The sequence below is a fragment of the Hemibagrus wyckioides genome, linkage group LG14 (assembly GCF_019097595.1).
Source record: "Hemibagrus wyckioides isolate EC202008001 linkage group LG14, SWU_Hwy_1.0, whole genome shotgun sequence".
Classification (NCBI taxonomy): domain Eukaryota; kingdom Metazoa; phylum Chordata; class Actinopteri; order Siluriformes; family Bagridae; genus Hemibagrus; species Hemibagrus wyckioides.
Window position 1 is genome coordinate 22,853,756 of NC_080723.1, and position 18,555 is coordinate 22,872,310.

Below are 18,555 nucleotides of genomic sequence, written 5' to 3' on the forward strand. Positions count from 1 at the left end.
GTCTTGGTATGAAGCTGAAGCATTAAGAGTTCCTTTCACTGGAACTAAGGGGCCGAGCCCAACCCCTGAAAAACACCACCTGAATTCAGTAATTTGGAGGGGTGTCCCAAAACTTTTGTCAACATAATGTATCAGCTGCAGCCATGTTATAGTAGATGTAGTATTCTTGCTATGATAGTGTAGCAGTAGGTGTAGTCTGGGTAGTTTTAGTTTAGTTTGAGGTAAGGTAGGTGTAGTGGTCTGGGTATAGAAGTGTGGTGGTAGGTGTGAGGTGTGCTAGTCTGGATATAATAGTGTGCTAGTCTGGGTATAGTAGTGTAGTAGTCAGTGTGCTAGTCTGGGTATAGTAGTGTGGTAGTCTGGGTATAGTAGTGTAGTAGTAGGTGAGGTAGTTAGTGTGGTAGTCTGGGTATAGTAGTGTAGTAGTAGGTGAGGTAGTTAGTGTGGTAGTCTGGGTATAGTAGTGTAGTAGTCAGTGTGCTAGTCTGGGTATAGTAGTGTGGTAGTCTGGGTATAGTAGTGTAGTAGTAGGTGAGGTAGTTAGTGTGGTAGTGTAGTAGTCAGTGTGCTAGTCTGGGTATAGTAGTGTGGTAGTCTGGGTATAGTAGTGTAGTAGTAGGTGAGGTAGTTAGTGTGGTAGTCTGGGTATAGTAGTGTGGTAGTAGGTGAGGTAGTTAGTGTGGTAGTCTGGGTATAGTAGTGTGGTAGTCTGGGTATATTAGTGTAGTAGTAGGTGAGGTAGTTAGTGTGGTAGTCTGGGTATAGTAGTGTAGTAGTCAGTGTGGTAGTCTGGGTATAGTAGTGTGGTAGTCTGGGTATAGTAGTGTGGTAGTCTGGGTATAGTAGTGTGGTAGTCTGGGTATAGTAGTGTGGTAGTCTGGGTATAGTAGTGTGGTAGTCAGTGTGCTAGTCTGGGTATAGTAGTGTGGTAGTCTGGGTATAGTAGTGTGGTAGTCTGGGTATAGTAGTGTGGTAGTCTGGGTATAGTAGTGTAGTAGTAGGTGAGGTAGTTAGTGTGGTAGTCTGGGTATAGTAGTGTGGTAGTCAGTGTGCTAGTCTGGGTATAGTAGTGTGGTAGTCTGGGTATAGTAGTGTAGTAGTCTGGGTATAGTAGTGTGGTAGTCTGGGTATAGTAGTGTGGTAGTCAGTGTGCTAGTCTGGGTATAGTAGTGTGGTAGTCTGGGTATAGTAGTGTGGTAGTCTGGGTATAGTAGTGTAGTAGTAGGTGAGGTAGTTAGTGTGGTAGTCTGGGTATAGTAGTGTGGTAGTCAGTGTGCTAGTCTGGGTATAGTAGTGTGGTAGTCTGGGTATAGTAGTGTAGTAGTAGGTGAGGTAGTTAGTGTGGTAGTCTGGGTATAGTAGTGTGGTAGTCAGTGTGCTAGTCTGGGTATAGTAGTGTAGTAGTAGGTGAGGTAGTTAGTGTGGTAGTCTGGGTATAGTAGTGTGGTAGTCTGGGTGTAGTAGTGTGGTAGTCTGGATATAGTAGGGTGGTAGTCTGTGTGATAGTCTGGGTATATTAGTGTAGTAGTAGGTGAGGTAGTCTGGGTATAGTAGTGTAATAGTAGGTGTGGTCATCTGTGTATAGTAGTGAGGTAGTCTCTGCTTATTAGTGTAGTGGTCTGTGTGGTAGTCTGGGTGTAGTAGTGAGGTAGTTTGGGAATACTAGTAAAATGAGAGTTGTCTGGGTATAGTAGTGTAGTATTAGGTGTGGTAGTGTAGGTATAGTTGTGAAATGTGGTTGGGTGGTGTGGTAGTGTTTCTCTCTTCAGTCTTTTCTTCAGGTAAAGTGAAATACTACACAATTGGTTTAAGGTTAATTGACTTGGCCAGTCTACAACCTTCCACATTTTCCACTGATGAAGTCCGTTGTTGAGTTGGCAGTGTGTTTGGGTCGCTGTCTTGCTGCATGATGAAGTTCCTCCCAATTAGGTTGTAAGCATTTCTCTGTAAAATTGGCAAACCTTCTGAATTCATTCTGCTGAGTTCATCATCAGTAAAGATTAGTGTGTCTGTTCCAGAACCCAAGCCATGACACTACCACCACCATGCTTGGCCATGGATATGGGCGGATCCTTTCTTCCTCCAAACTTTGGCCTTTCCATTGCTTTAGAAGCTTGGTTTCAGAGCTTTCCTGGCTCATGTCTGTACATCTTCTGGCCCCTGTTTCTGCTTTGGAAGTCTTCTTCCAACAGTGTATTATTGTGATACCCTTACCCTGTTCTGTGGAGGTTGTTGGTGGCTGTTCTTTTTGGGGGTTTTCTTCACAGATATCACAGTATTTTTGACCTCAACTGCCGCTGTTCTTGGCTGTGCTTTTCCATGTCTGGTTGTTAGTACACCAGGGTTTTTTCTTTTTCTGGGCATTCCAGTTTGTTGTATAGGCTCTGCCCAATGCTTATGCAATGGTTTTGATTTGATTTTTACTCTTTTCTTAGCTTTTCTTTCAGACAACTCTCTAGTGTTCTCTTCGTCCATTTTAACAGCAAGTGCAGTCTTCACAGGTGTAACCAAGGTCTCTACTTAGAGTAGACAACCTGTCAGTCACTTGATCATTCGAAAAATGGGTGGGTTCAAGCACAAGGTGCCAAGGGGTTTTACATGTGTAGATATAAATAATAGGAAATAAATACTGAAATTCTGATCTGTCATCTCCTTTTCATCTTTTGATCTCGAACCCAAACCGTATTCAGTGTAACAACTTTTTCAATGCTGGGACGGGAGTGTGTGTATAGAGTAAGAGAGATCTGAATGCAGATGAGGAACTAGAAACATGAGCCAATGGATGCTACAGTGAAGTGAAGGACTTGGCATGAAGTGATGGATTAACATCAATTTAATTAAGTGATTTATACTCTCATAATTCAGTTATCTTTCACACCAGATCCATGGCAGTGACTGAGACGTGACCTTCCTTCCTTCTCGTTCTCGCAGCCACTCTTCTTCTTTAGTCACAATCGAGGCTGGATCTCAGCGGTCTTCTGTTCAGCACAGCTCGAAGCGCTTTTGATTGTCTCACCCCCCCATCAAACCCGTCTAGCTCATGATCCACCGCAGCTCAGATAATTTGCCTCATTAAATTCATATCTCGCCATGGGTGATGGCCTCTCGAGAGCAGGAGGAAACTGATTTTCCCCAGAGGCTCTTAAGAAGTTCGGCGTTTCATTTGCATGGCGGGATTTTTGCCATCTTCTGATTGGCAGCAGAGTTTTTTTTGTTTTTTTTTTTAGTAAAAAAAGACAGAGGACAGCATCTGTGCTTTTAATAAAAGAAAGTTCTAGCATGTGGTGCACCTAGACAAAAATAGATAATAAAAAGGGGAATAAACAAAAGTATTGATAGCACAGTGATTCTTATTGCTCTTATAATAAGATGATTATGATGAGTCAAAGCCCAAAAGCTCAGCTTCCTCAGTTGAATCCATTTTCAATTCGTATTAAGGTCAAATGACGGTTCTGGAAATAAAAAGAAATAATAATTCAAATTCATTATACATATTTTTATATAGAATTTAGCATATATCGCTCCTCTTTTGAGGTTATTTCGCATATATTCCTAATTCTGTTATTGTTCATCAACAGGAAAATGAAAAATTTGCCCAGAAAGTTAACCTTTCTTCATTCTCTTTCACCTTGCTACATAATGAACCAGTTGAAGCACCTTTTATTAATGATTGTGTTCTGCATTAAAAGATTACAGCTGCGACCATCACGCTGATTACTTGTGCAGTATATCTCCATTTCTAATGCTTCTCCTTGTTTGTGTTTATCTTCCTGTCCACAGAAAAGAAGGAGGTGACTCAGAGTCTGGAGAACTACACGTCTAAGTGTCCCGGAGGGATGAACGTCATCACGCTTCCAGACGGACTCAAACTGGCCCCGGTGCCCTTGACCAAGCTGCCCATCGTCAGGTCAGTGGGACGAATCCCAATCTAGAGAAGATACAGCTACAGGTTTTGTGTTCAGCAACCCAAAGTGAACTCTCAGAGTCTCAGACAGAGAGCTGTCAATCAACCATGCTCATTAGAATACTAGACCACACCCATTCAGACAGATTCAGCTTCATATTAAGCTGATGGTTGAGAGTGTTATGTATGACAATATAAACAGCACTGATTTATTCTAATTGAACATGTAAAACAATGCACTTTTTAATCTTTAGTTGTTTTTTTTCCCTTTCCCTTCATTTCTCTGCTGTGTACGTTGTATGCTGAAGTTGAAAAATTTCCCCAATTTGTCGGAGGAAAGTGATGTGAACATTCCTCCCCGACGGCGTAGTGTCTCACATCATGTCTTCCTCTCCTCCTCCTTAGCGCTCCGTCTCTGTCTCTCTTTCCTCTTCTTCTAAAACGGCTGAACAGTTTTTACATGGCAGTTTGACTGAGACCCTGCGTGCACAATTACTTTTAATGAATTATCGCTTTCCTCACTCGCCGTTTAAGAAATCATTGTCTTGTTAGAAGAATAAATGTCACCGTTAACGGCCTCGGCTCGCTTTGGCATTAGCGTTCTGCCACATTTGGGCTCGTAAGATTAAAGAGTTCATTTTGAACCGACGCCACAGCAACGCGGTGCTCTCCGTCAATCTGGGATCCCCTCCGACGCCTCGCCGGGTTCAGATGCTCTTCAACGTGAAGATCTTTACTTCATTGTAAGAAAGATTGTATTTCATTACCGGATCAAGCCAGATGACCTGCATGACGCATCGACAAATCCACTCAAGGCAAAAGATGAGCTTTACTCTAGCTTTCGCAAGCTTGTTTCGTTTACGTTTTTGTCATTGCTGATGCCACAAGTCAGGTATCTCCTATTGGTGGGTCTTAGATGATTGTATCAGCACTCTCTCTCTGAGACTTCAGTTAAAAATTTTTGCAACTGCCAGAACCTAGGTGCAGATAAGTATATCACATTATAGTTCCTTAGAAATCAAAATTGGTCTAAAAATAGAAAAAAGTAGTTTTAAAGATATCCACCCCATTCATTTTCCATAGTACCTATTTTACACAGGGTTGAAGGGAACCTGGAGTCTATCCCAGTTTTGGAGATGTTCTTGTTTTCATTGTATAACTGACCACAAAATGCAAAAATTATCTTTGGTGATTTACACCAAGGTAATACTTTGTGATCAGCCAATTAAACAATCACTAGAACTGTATATGCCCCGCCCCAAAGGCGTGTCTTGCTCTAAAGTAGTATCTCTTTAGTTAACATGGTTAGTTGGTGGTGTTTTAGCTGTACGTTAATCCCAATTCTTTTTGTAGAGTGAGGGATCTGTAAGAGGTTGTGTTCAGAGGTGTGTTTTTCCAACATGAGGCTGTTCCATGCAGGTACATTTCACTACTTCAAGAACATGAGTCTATCTTTATACAATCAGATCTTCTCCTGCAGTAAAAGGCCCTCCATTATCTATTTACCTAGCTCGTTAAGTTGACACTAAAACTAGTGTGTCTTTATGTATTCTTGCTGAAATGTCAGTGGAAGACCTCCAGTGATCCTCCATGTTTCTCAGCCAGAAACGCCTGTCCATTCAGCTCATTCTCTCAGAATCTTCCCGAATCGGCACTTCCATGGCACCGATAGAAACTTTCCGACCCTGCTAAGCGGTAGCACCCCGAGGCTATGCTGGTCTCCCGTGCTGTAGCAAAGCACTAAAAAACACCCACACTGTGGATAAATGAAAGAAAACGTCAGTCTTTTCCTTCCACAAGTGCCTGTTAGGCTTCTGCTGACAGCACACGCTTCGAGGCGTCGCTAAAGGTGGCTCACTGATGTCTGACTCACTGGAAGTTGACATTTTGTTTTAATGGAAGAAAACTGGATGCTTGACTTCCTTGAAATGTCAGTAAATGAGTTCTTTTTCTCAGTTAGAAACCCTTTTATTACCTTGCACAATATCACCAAAAAACAAGCTGTGAAGCATTAATGTGACACAAAGACCAACAAGCAGCTTCTCATCTTCACGTGCTTGCTGATGTTTTCCTGAAAAACTATGTGGTTGGTTGTTCAGATGGTGTCTTCATGTGATAGTAGGCAGGTCTTGGGGGTTTGACAGCTTGGTTGTTATGGTATTGGACTACTCATTGGAAGGTTGTGAGCTCGAATCCCAGGTCCACTAAGCTGCCACTGCTGGGTCTCTAAGCAAGGTGCTTAGAGACCTCATAGGGCACTTTTACCTGTGTTAGTCCTAGGGTCTAAATCGGTTCTTTTGGTTCATTTGCTTTGATTTGTACATAAAAGTTCAGTTAGAGTGGACCAACACTTTATATATGTTACTGCTGGGTTCTCACCTGCCTACAGAATCGCACTGAATGTGAAAGCACCCTTATCTCCCCTCTCTTCTCTCTGTAGGTCTGTCTCTCTGCTGAATCTGCCTGCGAGTCTTCGTCCACATAAAGTGAAGGGTCTGCCCGGGCCGAACGTCAGCTCCGCCAGTCCCTTCATCTACTCTCCCATCAGCATTCACAACAGAGGAGAAGAACGCTCCAAGAAGATCGGTACGTCACTAGAACCTGTTTTCAAAAGCCTCACTTCCTTTGTTTCTAAGTTTTCTTCCTGTTAGTGTGTAGTGAGAGGAGTCTAAAGTGTAGGAGTCGTGGTTCTGACAAGTTCTAGAACTGTCCCACTGGTTACTGGATGATTCCAGTAAGATTGCTTTGGTATATACCACAGTTTAAAGGGTTCCAAGAATTAAAGACATGTTTGAGAACATTTTCTAGAAAGTGCTAACGTTCACCATTTAGATCACCATAGATCACCATTGTTCCATGTGCTGTGATGTTTATGAAAAGTGTTCAGGAAGAGTACATGAGAACCACAATGGACTACAGACATGTTCTAGAACTCTGTTCCAGTTCTTTTTTTGTTCTTTTTTTTTCATTTTCATTTAGAACATGAGGGGCAGTGGTGGTTCAGGTGGTTAAGGCTCTGGGTCGTTGACCGGAAGATCAGGGGTTCAAGCCCCAGCACCGCCAAATTGCCACTGTTGGGCCCTTGAGCAAGGCCCTTAACCCTCTCTGCTCCAGGGGTGCCGTATCATGGCTGACCCTGCGCTCTGACCCCAACCTCCAAGGGTGGGATATGCGAAGAAAGAATTTCACTGTGCTGTAATGTATATGTGACAAATAAAGGCTGTTTCATTTTTCATTTTCATTTAGAACACCACTCTTTCAGCTCTGGGGATGTTTAAGGACCGATTCCAGTGTGGTTGCTGCAGTTCAAAGGGTTCGCAGAATCCTAGATGTGTTCGAGAACACCGCACAGCTCTAGAACACCACTGTTTTAAGTCTTGAGGGTGCAGTGGAACTGTAGCACAACACAGAACACGTCTACATCTCTTCTCAGAATACTTTGAACTAAAACACTGCTTAGATCACCAAAGTTTCAAGCTTTTAGATGTCTCATGAGAAGAGTCGAGTGAGGTTGCGTGTGGAACTGAAGCTCAGAGGGTTCTGAAAATTCTAGAACTATATTCTGTTGTAGAATTTATAGACTTTATACACGAAGTTTTCAGGAATTTTGCATTCAAATCGTAGAGTATCAGTAGAGTAGGTATTCTAGAATTTTGTTCTGTTCTAGATTGCTGCTGTTCCATGTTTTTTGGGGTTAGCTAGAAAACTCCGGCAAGGTTCACATAGAACTCTAGCTCTAACAACTTCAGAGGTTTCTGGGAACCATGCTTGGTTCTAGAACACCACAGTTTTAAGTCTTGTGTGGTTTTACAAGCAAAATACAGAAAGAGGCAGTTGAACTGTAGCGGAACGCAGTTTGGTGGATTTGGAGAACCATAGGCAGGTTCTGGAACGCTGTCCTAGAACACAATTATCCTAAGACTTGTGATGTCTTTGAAACGAAGATTTCAGTAAAGTTGACATACTGAAGTGCAGATGGTTCTGGGAACCATAGATGTGTTCTAGAACACTGTCCTAGAACACAATTATCCCAAGACTCCGCAGATTCTGGGGAGGTGTTCTAGAATATCGTTCTATTGTTCCGAGTTTCCTCCTGTTCGTGAGCAGATTCCACATGAAACACTGAAGTATTTACGTTCCTCTGAGTCCCAGGAGAACATTTCAGAGATGACCTCTCATCATGAAGCTTGGCAGCTGAGAGAGAGGAAAGTGCTGAGTCTGCCATCCTCTGTGGCACTACAGTGGAGAACCTCAGAACAGAGGGATGAAGCAGATTCTTGTTGACGTTCTAACCACATTACTGTCACCGTGAGTGTGTCAAATCTCGCTTGATCCTTGCCTTTGATTTTTCTGTTGAGTTTACTATATTTAGAACTGAGTTTCTGGCTTCGCTGCACAATGCAAACATCATTATATGGAAAAGATTAAAAAACGTGCTTAGTATTCAGGAAAAGTTTGTACACCCCTGATATCACACTCACAGGGGCTTGTTAAACATCTGTTTACAGCTTTATTCCTCTTCTCTTCTCTTCTCTTCTCTTCTCTTCTCTTCTCTTCTCTTCTCTTCTCTTCTCTTCTCTTCTCTTCTCTTCTCTTCTCTTCTCTTCTCCCTATACTATCCTATCGTCTCATCTTTTCTCTTATCTTTTGGGAATGTTTTCCACTGTATGTTGGGTTGTGGCTGTGGGGGATTAGTGTTCATTCAACTTCATGAACATTAGGGAGATCAGACTCTGATGTTGGGATGTTGATGAGACTCCAGTTTATCCTGAAGGTGTTCAGTAGGGTTGAGTCAGAGTCAGGGCTCTGTGCAGGACACTCCAGTTCTTCCACTATCTCCAACCTTCACCTCCACACCATGTCTTCATGGAGCTCAGGGGCTTTGTCATGTTTGTACTAACAGTTTGCAGAAGAACCATATGTGGTTGGTCTGTCCACAGTCACCTCAGATTTTTGGGTTCTTGGCTAAAACCAGTGGAACCCGACTGCTGATGTAGTCTTTCCTACACAAGGCTTTGATGTGGTGTTGTGTTATTGACTTGCTTTTCTGCTCATCATAATTGTGTTAAAAGTTACTGCTGCTTTGTGTTGCACTGAGAACGCTGTGGAGTATAAGTGATGAGATAATCGTCTCAATGAAGCGCATACACACAACAGAACCGGACGTCTCAATGGCGTAATTCCGTCAGAGCTCACCTCAGAATGTTCTCAGAGCCTTCAGCCATAGTGGCTTCATGGTCTACCTGTCTCTCTGATTTTTAATTACAGGTCTCTGACATCCTTCGGAAGTTTCTGTCCTGACTGATCGTGCCACCACCCCCAGTTTTCAGTTTTTCCTAAATTCCCATCGAGTTGGGTATTTATTTCAGTGTATTTATTTTTGGATCCGGAGAGCTCTGAAGATCTTGGCAGCCGTGCCTCGTGGACAGATGGCTGTTCTGCATGAACTTACCGCCGCTCTTTCAAAAGAAATAAAGTTGTGCGGTTTTTAGGCTGCCAGCTTCTTGCTCATCTCGGCTCCTGCTGCCAAGCGAGCGCGCCGTCGATCTCGGGGACGCTCTTCACACAAGCTTTGTGCGTTTTTCTCTGGTATGGTGACCATGAGCGAATTCCTTGTGTAGCTTCTGTACTTTTGGACATAGCGCTATTTTCCTGGCAGGGCGTTCGATGATGGGTGTGACTCTCTGCACACACTTCTCCAGTTCAGGGCTAAGAGCAGGGTAATGAATCCAGCAGTCGTGATCTTCAGCGATGTCTCGAATTCGGAGGAGAGTCCAAAGTGTCTCCATGAAGATTGAAGATTCCGAGTTTAAGAGGCTATAGATGGATCCAATTAGGAGGAATCTCTGTGGCTGGTGTAGAGCAGACCACTTGAGGTGGTAGAAGAATGCGTAGCCATGTTTCATCATCAGTTCTATAACTGATAATCAAGCTTTTTCTCATAACGGCTTTTTGCTGTTGCTTCAGCTGAATTAAAGCACTAACCCGCTGTCCCTTTTCTCTTATCTTGTCTTCATCACACCTCTGAAAACCTGACTACGGTTAAGCTCCACCCCGATTAGGCTCCGCCCCTTTAATATAGTGAGCACTGTACAACATCCTGTGTTCTGCTTTAAAGCGAAAATCAGCAGTGTGTATGGTGTGTATTTATGGCATTTATGGTTATATTGTGGAATGTCTGTGATGCAATGATAGTTACTTATGTGTGTATACAGAAAGAAAGGGGAAAAAAACAAAGAGAGAAAAGAATAAAAGAAGAGAAAGAAGAGAAAAATTTAACAGGATGAGCCAAAGAGAAGGAAAGAAAGCATGAACAAAGGAAAGGAATGAAGGAAAGCGTCAATGAAACAACAAACAAAAGAAGGAATAAAAGAGACGCAAAAAAGTATGAACAAATACGTATAGCTGCTAAAAATAGTCGATCTCTTGAACCCTCTCTTTATTCTCTATTGAAGTTTATAAGACACACACACACACACACACACATACACACACACACACACACACACACAAACTTGTCATCTTTTGTTAGCGAGAAACCCTAAAGCTCCTGTCCTGAGTGTGCAGCTTTACCTCTGACTGTTACAAAGCGCTGACACTGGAGACTCCTTCCATACATAATGAACTGCTGTTACTATAGAAACGATCGCATATCAGAGCCAATGCAGTAACATAAACCTGTGTTAATGTCAGAGCTGCTGTTAGAGAACGAATCAACACCTGACCAATCAGAGCAGCACTGAGGCTCACTAAACTCCGCCTTCTCTTCTCTTCTCTTCTCTTCTCTTCTCTTCTCTTCTCTTCTCTTCTCTTCTCTTCTCTTCCCTTCCCTTCCCTTCCCTTCTCTTCCCTTCCCTTCCCTTGTTTTGTAACATCTATGTTACAAAAAAAAGTTCCTCAAATACCAAAGTCTTCAATGTCTTCAAAATGTCTTCAAAATTTGACAAAGGAGATGCCACCCAATTTAGGCTCCACCCAATTTGCTAGCACTTTGACTACTGTAGTTAGCTGAGGTTCTTTATGCCTGATGTATCAGTTTAGTCTGTAGCTCCGCCCACCTGAACCAACCCAGTAGAAAAGTAGCGTTAGTATATTTATATAAAGATCTTTTTTTCCCCCTCCTTTCCCATAATGCCGTGCGAGCAGGGTCTTCATGCCCAGCAGCCACCAGTAAGACCTCTCCATCTTTAAATCATCAAAGTGGGAATCAGTAACAGTGTTTCAGTCCGTGTCTGATTCACTGCCTCAATTTACCTCCACACACACACACACACACACACACACACACACACACAGATGCTGATGTACTCCTACATTCAGACCTCAAGAGCACACACACATACACATAGTGTGATACAACTGGTCATGGATGTGGTGTGTGTGTGTGTGTGTTTATATCTGCTGCTAAACTAGGAATTGTAGCCAAAAATGACAATCTGATCATCTAGTCCAGCCTCAGGCACACACCTGTGTGTGTGTGTGTGTGTGTGTGTGTGTGTATGTGTGTGTGGTCAGCAGAACAACAGCAGGTAATAAGATTATGCACACACGCACACACAGGGAGCAGTGTGTGTTTGGAAATGGTGTGTGTGTGTGTGTTTGTGTCAGTCTGTTCTTTATTTCTTTTCAGTTTCTCAAGTGTGGATGTGTGTCAAGTTTATTCTGCCCTTCTGGCATTTTGTGTGTGTGTGTGTGTGTGTGTGTGTGTGTGTGTGTGTGTGTATATTCTGGGTTTCTCAGCCTCCTGCAACAGAACAGGGCTGAGTCACATACATACACACAGACACACACACCAGATGTCTGTGGAGAGAAGACCTTTATCAAAGTGACACACACACACACTGTACACATTCACAGTTGAAAGTGAAAGAAAATCAAAATAGAATAAAATTAGATAGAAAGAAAGACAAAAATACAGAATAAAGAAAAAGGAAGAAAATCCCTAAAAGAAGGAGAGCAGGACAGAAGATCCAGGCAAGAATTTAGTACTTTAGCTAGCTTTATTAGAACACACACACACACACACACACACTGTAGGTTCAGACAGATGTCTTGGGCCTTTCTTCCTCTCTAAACTAGCTACCTGATCAATCTCCTCATACACACACACACACACACACACACAAACACACACATCCTGACTGCAAGTGCTACTGTGTGTGTGTGTGTTCACAAGGTGACTTCCTGACAAACTCTTAGCGTCTGGGTGAATCGAGCGGAGATGGACGACAGGGAGAAGTCGATTGGTCTGAAGTGAAGTGTGGCTCACCACAGGCATGCTGGGATACGGTCCAGGTGTAACACATGGGTTCAGGCTGAGAAAGGTTCTTTAATGGGTTCTCAGTGAGACTGGGTTCTTTACACAGCAGACTCCATACAACCTGCTGACCACAGTACAGGCCAGATTATCCACATCCACTCTCAGTTCAATTTATTTCATATGACATGATTTCATTTCACATTTTAGTGGGAGTGGGAACTGTGGTCTGACTGGTCACGGTCTTATTGGGAGTGGGAACTGTGGTCTGACTGGTCACGGTCTTATTGGGAGTGGGAACTGTGGTCTGACTGGTCACGGTCTTATTGGGAGTGGGAACTGTGGTCTGACTGGTCACGGTCTTATTGGGAGTGGGAACTGTGGTCTGACTGGTCACGGTCTTATTGGGAGTGGGAACTGTGGTCTGACTGGTCACGGTCTTATTGGGAGTGGGAACTGTGGTCTGACTGGTCACGGTCTTATTGGGAGTGGGAACTGTGGTCTGACTGGTTACGGTCTTATTGGGAGTGGGAACTGTGGTCTGACCACCAACCAACAAACCAGTAATAATCACTGATAATCACCTGATAACCAGTGTTTCCATGTATGCTCCTCATCCATCCATCTTTATTACTTTTTAATGAAGACTGAATATCAGTTCATTGTTTCCATAATACTGTCAGTTTCTTTGTTTCATCCTTTTCATTTTTTGTCTTAATTTATCTTATCTATACATTCATCCATCCAGCAAGCCAGTAATAATCACTGATAATCACCTGGCGTTTCCATGTATGCTCCTCATCAATCCATCCATCCATCCATCCAGCTTTATCAACTTTCTATCTGACTTTGAGTAGATTGTTCCAAACTACTGGTCAATATCTATCTATCCACTCATTCATTTATGCTAAACAATGTGCGTATTTCAAACTACTACATCCATCCATCCATCCATCCCTTTCAGTGTATCTTGTTATTATACCTTTTCCTTCACCACTCACTTGTGGAGTAAGCACTGTGTTCATGCAGGATGATTGACATCTGTGTGAGGAGTGTCATTTATTTCACTTGATAAACAAAGTGGGGTGTGTGTGTGTGTGTGTGTGTGGTAGAGACCCTGCGTTACCCTACACTACCCTCTCCTGGATGAGGGGACATCACTGGTTTGTTTTTTCTAAGCACACACTGATTCTTTGATTGATCGGGGCTTTAATGCGGAATAAACTGTTCAGTTCCTTTAAGGATGTTCTCTCGGGGTCTTCTTTTAGAATCTTAATGTCATCTTCTCTAATTGTCATGCTGAGCCGCTCTCGGCTGGAATGAGACTGAACTGGCACTCTTCTCTCTTTCTTTCATTTTTCCTCTCTTCATCTCCCCTCTTTCTCTGCTTTCACTCTCTGCTTCTCCACAGGAGGCAACTCTGCACTTAGCTGGAACCTCGCTGCCTGCCCGTCTCTCCTCTCTCTCTCTCTCTCTCTCTCTCTCTCTCTCTCTCTCTCTTTCTCTTTCTTTTCATTTTCTCCCTCTCTATATTCTGTTCTTTCCCTGTTCTTTTTTTTTTTTTTTTGCTGTTTTTCACACTAAGTTCTCAGCGTTCTCCCATCTTTTTCTCCCTCCCTCATGGTCTTGCTTTCATTCTGTTCCTCCACAGGATTCAGGGCTCCACTTCAGCTTCTCGTCTGTTTCCCCCAGTGTCTCTCTCTCTCTCTCTCTCTCTCTCTCTCTCTCTCTCTCTCTCTCTCTGTCTGTCTGTCTGTTTCTCTCTCTCTCTCTCTCTCTCTCTCTCTGTTTGTTATTATACACAGTGTGTGTTTATAGTGATGAATAACCTGAAAGCAACAAATGAATTGATTATATTTTCTGTAAAGTTTTGTTGGAAGCTTGGATTAGAATTTTGGTTCGCTCAGATTAAGGTCTATTTGTGGTTTACGTTAGGCTCAGAGTGTTGGGTTTGAGGTAGGATTGGCATTGTTTGTTGTGTTGGGATTAGAGTTTTGTTTGTTTTTGGGCTGGGATTAGAGTTTTTTGTTGTTGGGATTAGAGTATTGGTTGTTGTTTTCGGCAGGGTTTAGAGTTTTGTTTGTTGTTGGGATTAGAGTTTTGGTTGTTTTGGGCAGGGTTTAGATTTTTGTTTGTTTTTTGGGATTAGAGTTGTTTGTTGTAGTGCTGGGATTAGAGTTTTGTTTGTTGTAGTGCTGGGATTAGAGTTTTGTTTGTTTTGGGGCTGGGATTAGAGTTTTGTTGAGCTGGGATTAGAGTTTTGTTTGTTGAGCTGGGATTAGAGTTTTGGGTTTAAGATTAGATTAGAATTTGTATTTGGATTGAGGTATTATGTTGAGGTATTTGGGGTAGCCTTTTTCCTCTGGGATATGGGTGTGGGGTTGAGTTAGGATTCAAGCTGGCATTTCACATATTGTGGAACTCTTCACACTACAGCCAGTGGAGTTCCTCCTCCTCCTCCTCCTCCTCTAGCGTGTGCTGTGAGATTATCAGCTGTATCCAACATGTAATTACGAACATGTCATGACACATGAAGGGAAATCTCCTAATAAACTCCCACCCCATTAACGCAAAACTGCTGAACACATTAATTTATTTATTTATTCTTCACACAGGTTGAGGGCTGTGTCTCAGAATGCGCTAATCATTTAGGACATCAGCATGCTAACAAAGTCCTCTATCAAAGCAAAGTTTTGTTCTCTCGTGCCTTTTGAACATGAAGATTAAAGCATGGAGTCAAAACTCATTTTGGATTGATGTTGCTTTGGGTTAGCATCTACATCTGACAATCACTAGAGCATTTACACCCAAAGCCTGCTAGTGTGTGTGTGTGTGTGTGTGTGTGTGTTGATTCTGTTTCAGATATTGCCTGAGAGTAGACATGAAGGTCCAGACTGTAGATTCTGTTCCAGCTTTATTAACCTGTTGGGATTCTCCTTCTGAGCTGCTCTTCACCACTCTGTCTGTCAGGAAACAACATTCAGTGAGAAAAACAAGCTCCTGAGATCTCATCGCTCTGCCCGATTACGAAGAAAACCCCGCGGCTGATGCAGGTTGCTTTAGGTCGGAATAATTGAGGAAAGCCCGAGAGGAGCGTCTGCAGCGTGAAAGCCGTTATCTCCACTCTGAAAGGAGAAACTCGGCGTAACCAGGATTAGCAAACCTCAGAGCTTATCTTTAAATCTGATCACTCCAAGCCTTCAAACTGACATAATCCACCAAGCTCTTCAAACCACAACCCTGTTATTAATCACATAAGTCATTTAAACTTTCCTCCCTCTGCTCAGGGTGTTTTCAGACTCGGCCAGATGTTCTTTATAACACAATTAACATGAGTGCAATGCTCCAGGAGAATTTCAGGTGTTCACTTCTGATTGACATGAGACAGTGTAATCTGCTGCGTGAAAGAAGTGAGAGAAGACTTTAGACTTAGTGTTTCTGAGCTTCAGTTACAGTTAGAAATTACTTTAGGAGCAGAGTTTTGTTTGTTTTAAGATTAGAGTTTAGTTTGAGTAAGGGATAGAATATTGTTTGGATTTGAATTTTGTTTGGGTTTTGTATTCGAGTTTCGTTTTGGCTTGGAGTTTTGTTTGAGTTTTGGATTCTAGTTTTGTTTTGGTTTTGAGTTTTGTTTAGATTTTGAATTAGGTTTGTTTGGGTTTTGGATCTGAGTTTTGTTTGGGTTTTGGATCTGAGTTTTGTTTGGGTTTTGGATCTGAGTTTTGTTGGGGTTTTGGATCTGAGTTTTGTTGGGGTTTTGTTTGGTTTTTGTTTGGTTTAATCATTGTGCCGTTAACCCTTTATTGTCCCGTAATATTATACAGTCTGTAAGGAATGTATTGTGTCCTGAAACAGCATGGATCCCTCTTGTTTTTCCACCTCAGGTAGGAAGGCCTTAAAGAGTTATGTGCTAGTTAAACATTTATTTAGAAATAAAAGTGAAGTGGGTCAGCTGGTGCAGGAATAGTTTAGTACGGCCTTAGCCCGGATTTGACCCTAATTTACCGGCGTACACAGAGCCTGCAGGTGAATCGGGAGCATCGGCATGGCTATATTTATTTTTCCAGACTAAGACTGATGACTGGTATAGTGGGAGAACAGCACTTTTATATAAATAACACACACACACACTATCATGGTTCAGTATGAGACTATGAGAATATTCTGTGATCTGCTATGTACCATCCATCCACTCATCTGTCTGTTAATCCATCCACCCATCAATCTATCCATCCACACATCCATTCTCTCATCCATCTATCCATCCATCTGTTCACTCATCCATCCATTCATCCGTCCATCCATCCATCCATACCCCAATCTATCCACCTGTCCGTCCATCCATCCATCCATCCATCCATCCACTTATCTGTCTGTTCATCCATCCACTCATCCGTTTGTTCATCCATCCATCCATCCATCCATACACCAATTAATCCACCATTCTATTTACATCCCCTTATCCATCCACCCATTTATCCACCTATCCTCCAATCCATCCACCCACCCATCCTCTCATAGGTCTGTTCATTCATCCATCTGTCAATTCGTCTGTCACCATCAATTCGTCTGTCACTATGGCAGTCAATCCACCATTCTATTTACCTGTCCATTCCTCTATCCATCAACTCATTTATCCACCAATCCATCTACATACCATCCACCCACCAAGTTATCCATCGGAGTTCATTATTTTCCTTTTTTCTTCCTTCCCTCTGTTGATTCAGTCTATAACTATCCTGTTCATTTAACCTAGTGGTTAAAGGCATCAAGAGAAAATGAAGACCACCATCTCTTAGATGAATAAATAAATCACTTCCTGACTTTTATCACAGCCACAAACTGATGGCTGATGTTACCATACACACTCGTCCTCTCCCAGGGAATTCACTAGTGTGTTCGATTCACTGTTTTTGTTAGTCTGTATTAATGCTTCAACCTTAGCTGCCACTTCTTCTCCTTTTAACTGCTAAAGGTTTCTCAACAGACTAAACCCCAGACAGGGCATCAGACTGGTGGGTTAGGTGATACGTTTATTAGGTGTGTAATCTACATGCTGAGAGTCTAACACTTTATTATTTATTTATTCTAGTGGCACTGGTGGCTCAGTGGTAGGTTTCTCGCTTCCATGCGGAAGGCCCGGGTTCGATTCCCAGCCAGTGCCCAAACCCCAGCCACTGGGTGCAGTGCCGGTCCCAAGCCCGGATCAAAATGGGAGGGTTGCGTCAGGAAGGGCATCCGGCGTAAAACCTGTGCCAAGTTGTTGTGTGGACCAGTTGGTCTGCTGTGGTGACCCCTCACACACGTAGGGAGCAGCCGAAAGATCAACAATATAATTTATTTATTTATTCTATAAAGCCTTTTTTCTTTATGCTGATTATCCATCTTGTGTGTGGTTCACTGCTTGAACACAAGCTTGAGAATTATTGTTCATGTGCAACGCCTTGTGGTGATCTGTTACTGTCACTCACATTTCCTTTAACGTTTCCTACCTTCACGTCTACGTGGACCTCTGGTTGGTGCTTGTCTTTGTGTTCCTTGGTGGATGTCATGCTGCAGTATAGAAATCTCTGGAGTTTCTGGTTGATTCCCACTCTGTACATTTAAACCGGAAAGTTATTACAGTAGAAGAGTGAGTGTGAAACAGTGTGAACGGCTTCAGTGCTCTCAGAGCTGACGTTACAGCGCATCAGTCACGCTCCTCTCGCTGGTGCGTGATAGGTGTAGTGCAGAGCGTCACACCATCTCCTGTGTTAGAAAGCGTGTCGCTCCTTTCTGCTGGATAGAGGGAGGAAGAGATGGAACGAGAGAGTGAGGGAGGGATGGAAGCTCTGTTCCTCAGCTCCAGCTCATTAGCCTTGTTGAATTATACCATCCTCACATGACAGTGTCATCCTCACGTGATATACTGCCACCCGCCACACTCACGTGATATACCGCTACCCCGCCACACTCACGTGATATACCGCCACCCTCACATGATATACCGCCACCCCGCCACACTCACGTGATATACCGCCACACTCACGTGATATACTGCCACCCCGCCACACTTGCGTGATATACCGCCATCCTCACGACAGTGTCATTGTCATGTGGTATACCTCCACCCTCACGTGATATACCACCACCATCACATGACAGTGTCACCCTCATGAGTCAGTGTCACCCTCACGTGATATACCGCCACCATCGCATGATATCCCACTACCCTCATGTGAAACAGTGCCACCCTCACATCCTGCTCCACCACCCTCACATGATACACTGGGATACACAGTCACTCTTACATGATATACTGTTACCCTCACGTGAAATACCACCACCCTCACGTGATATATTGTAACCCTCACGTGAAATACCACCACCCTCACGTGATGTATTGTAACCCTCA

At 43.0% G+C, this 18,555-nt stretch overlaps 1 protein-coding gene across 3 annotated transcripts in view; it reads left to right on the plus strand.

Moving 5' to 3' along the window:
* trappc9 (trafficking protein particle complex subunit 9) overlaps positions 1-18,555 on the plus strand; it is a 188,520-nt gene that overhangs the window by 35,253 nt on the left and 134,712 nt on the right. For all 3 annotated transcript variants that reach the window (XM_058407954.1, XM_058407955.1, XM_058407956.1), the window contains 2 exons: positions 3,781-3,907; positions 6,345-6,490. In XM_058407954.1, coding sequence (XP_058263937.1) covers positions 3,781-3,907; positions 6,345-6,490 — 273 coding nt within the window. The remainder of the gene's footprint in view (positions 1-3,780; positions 3,908-6,344; positions 6,491-18,555) is intronic.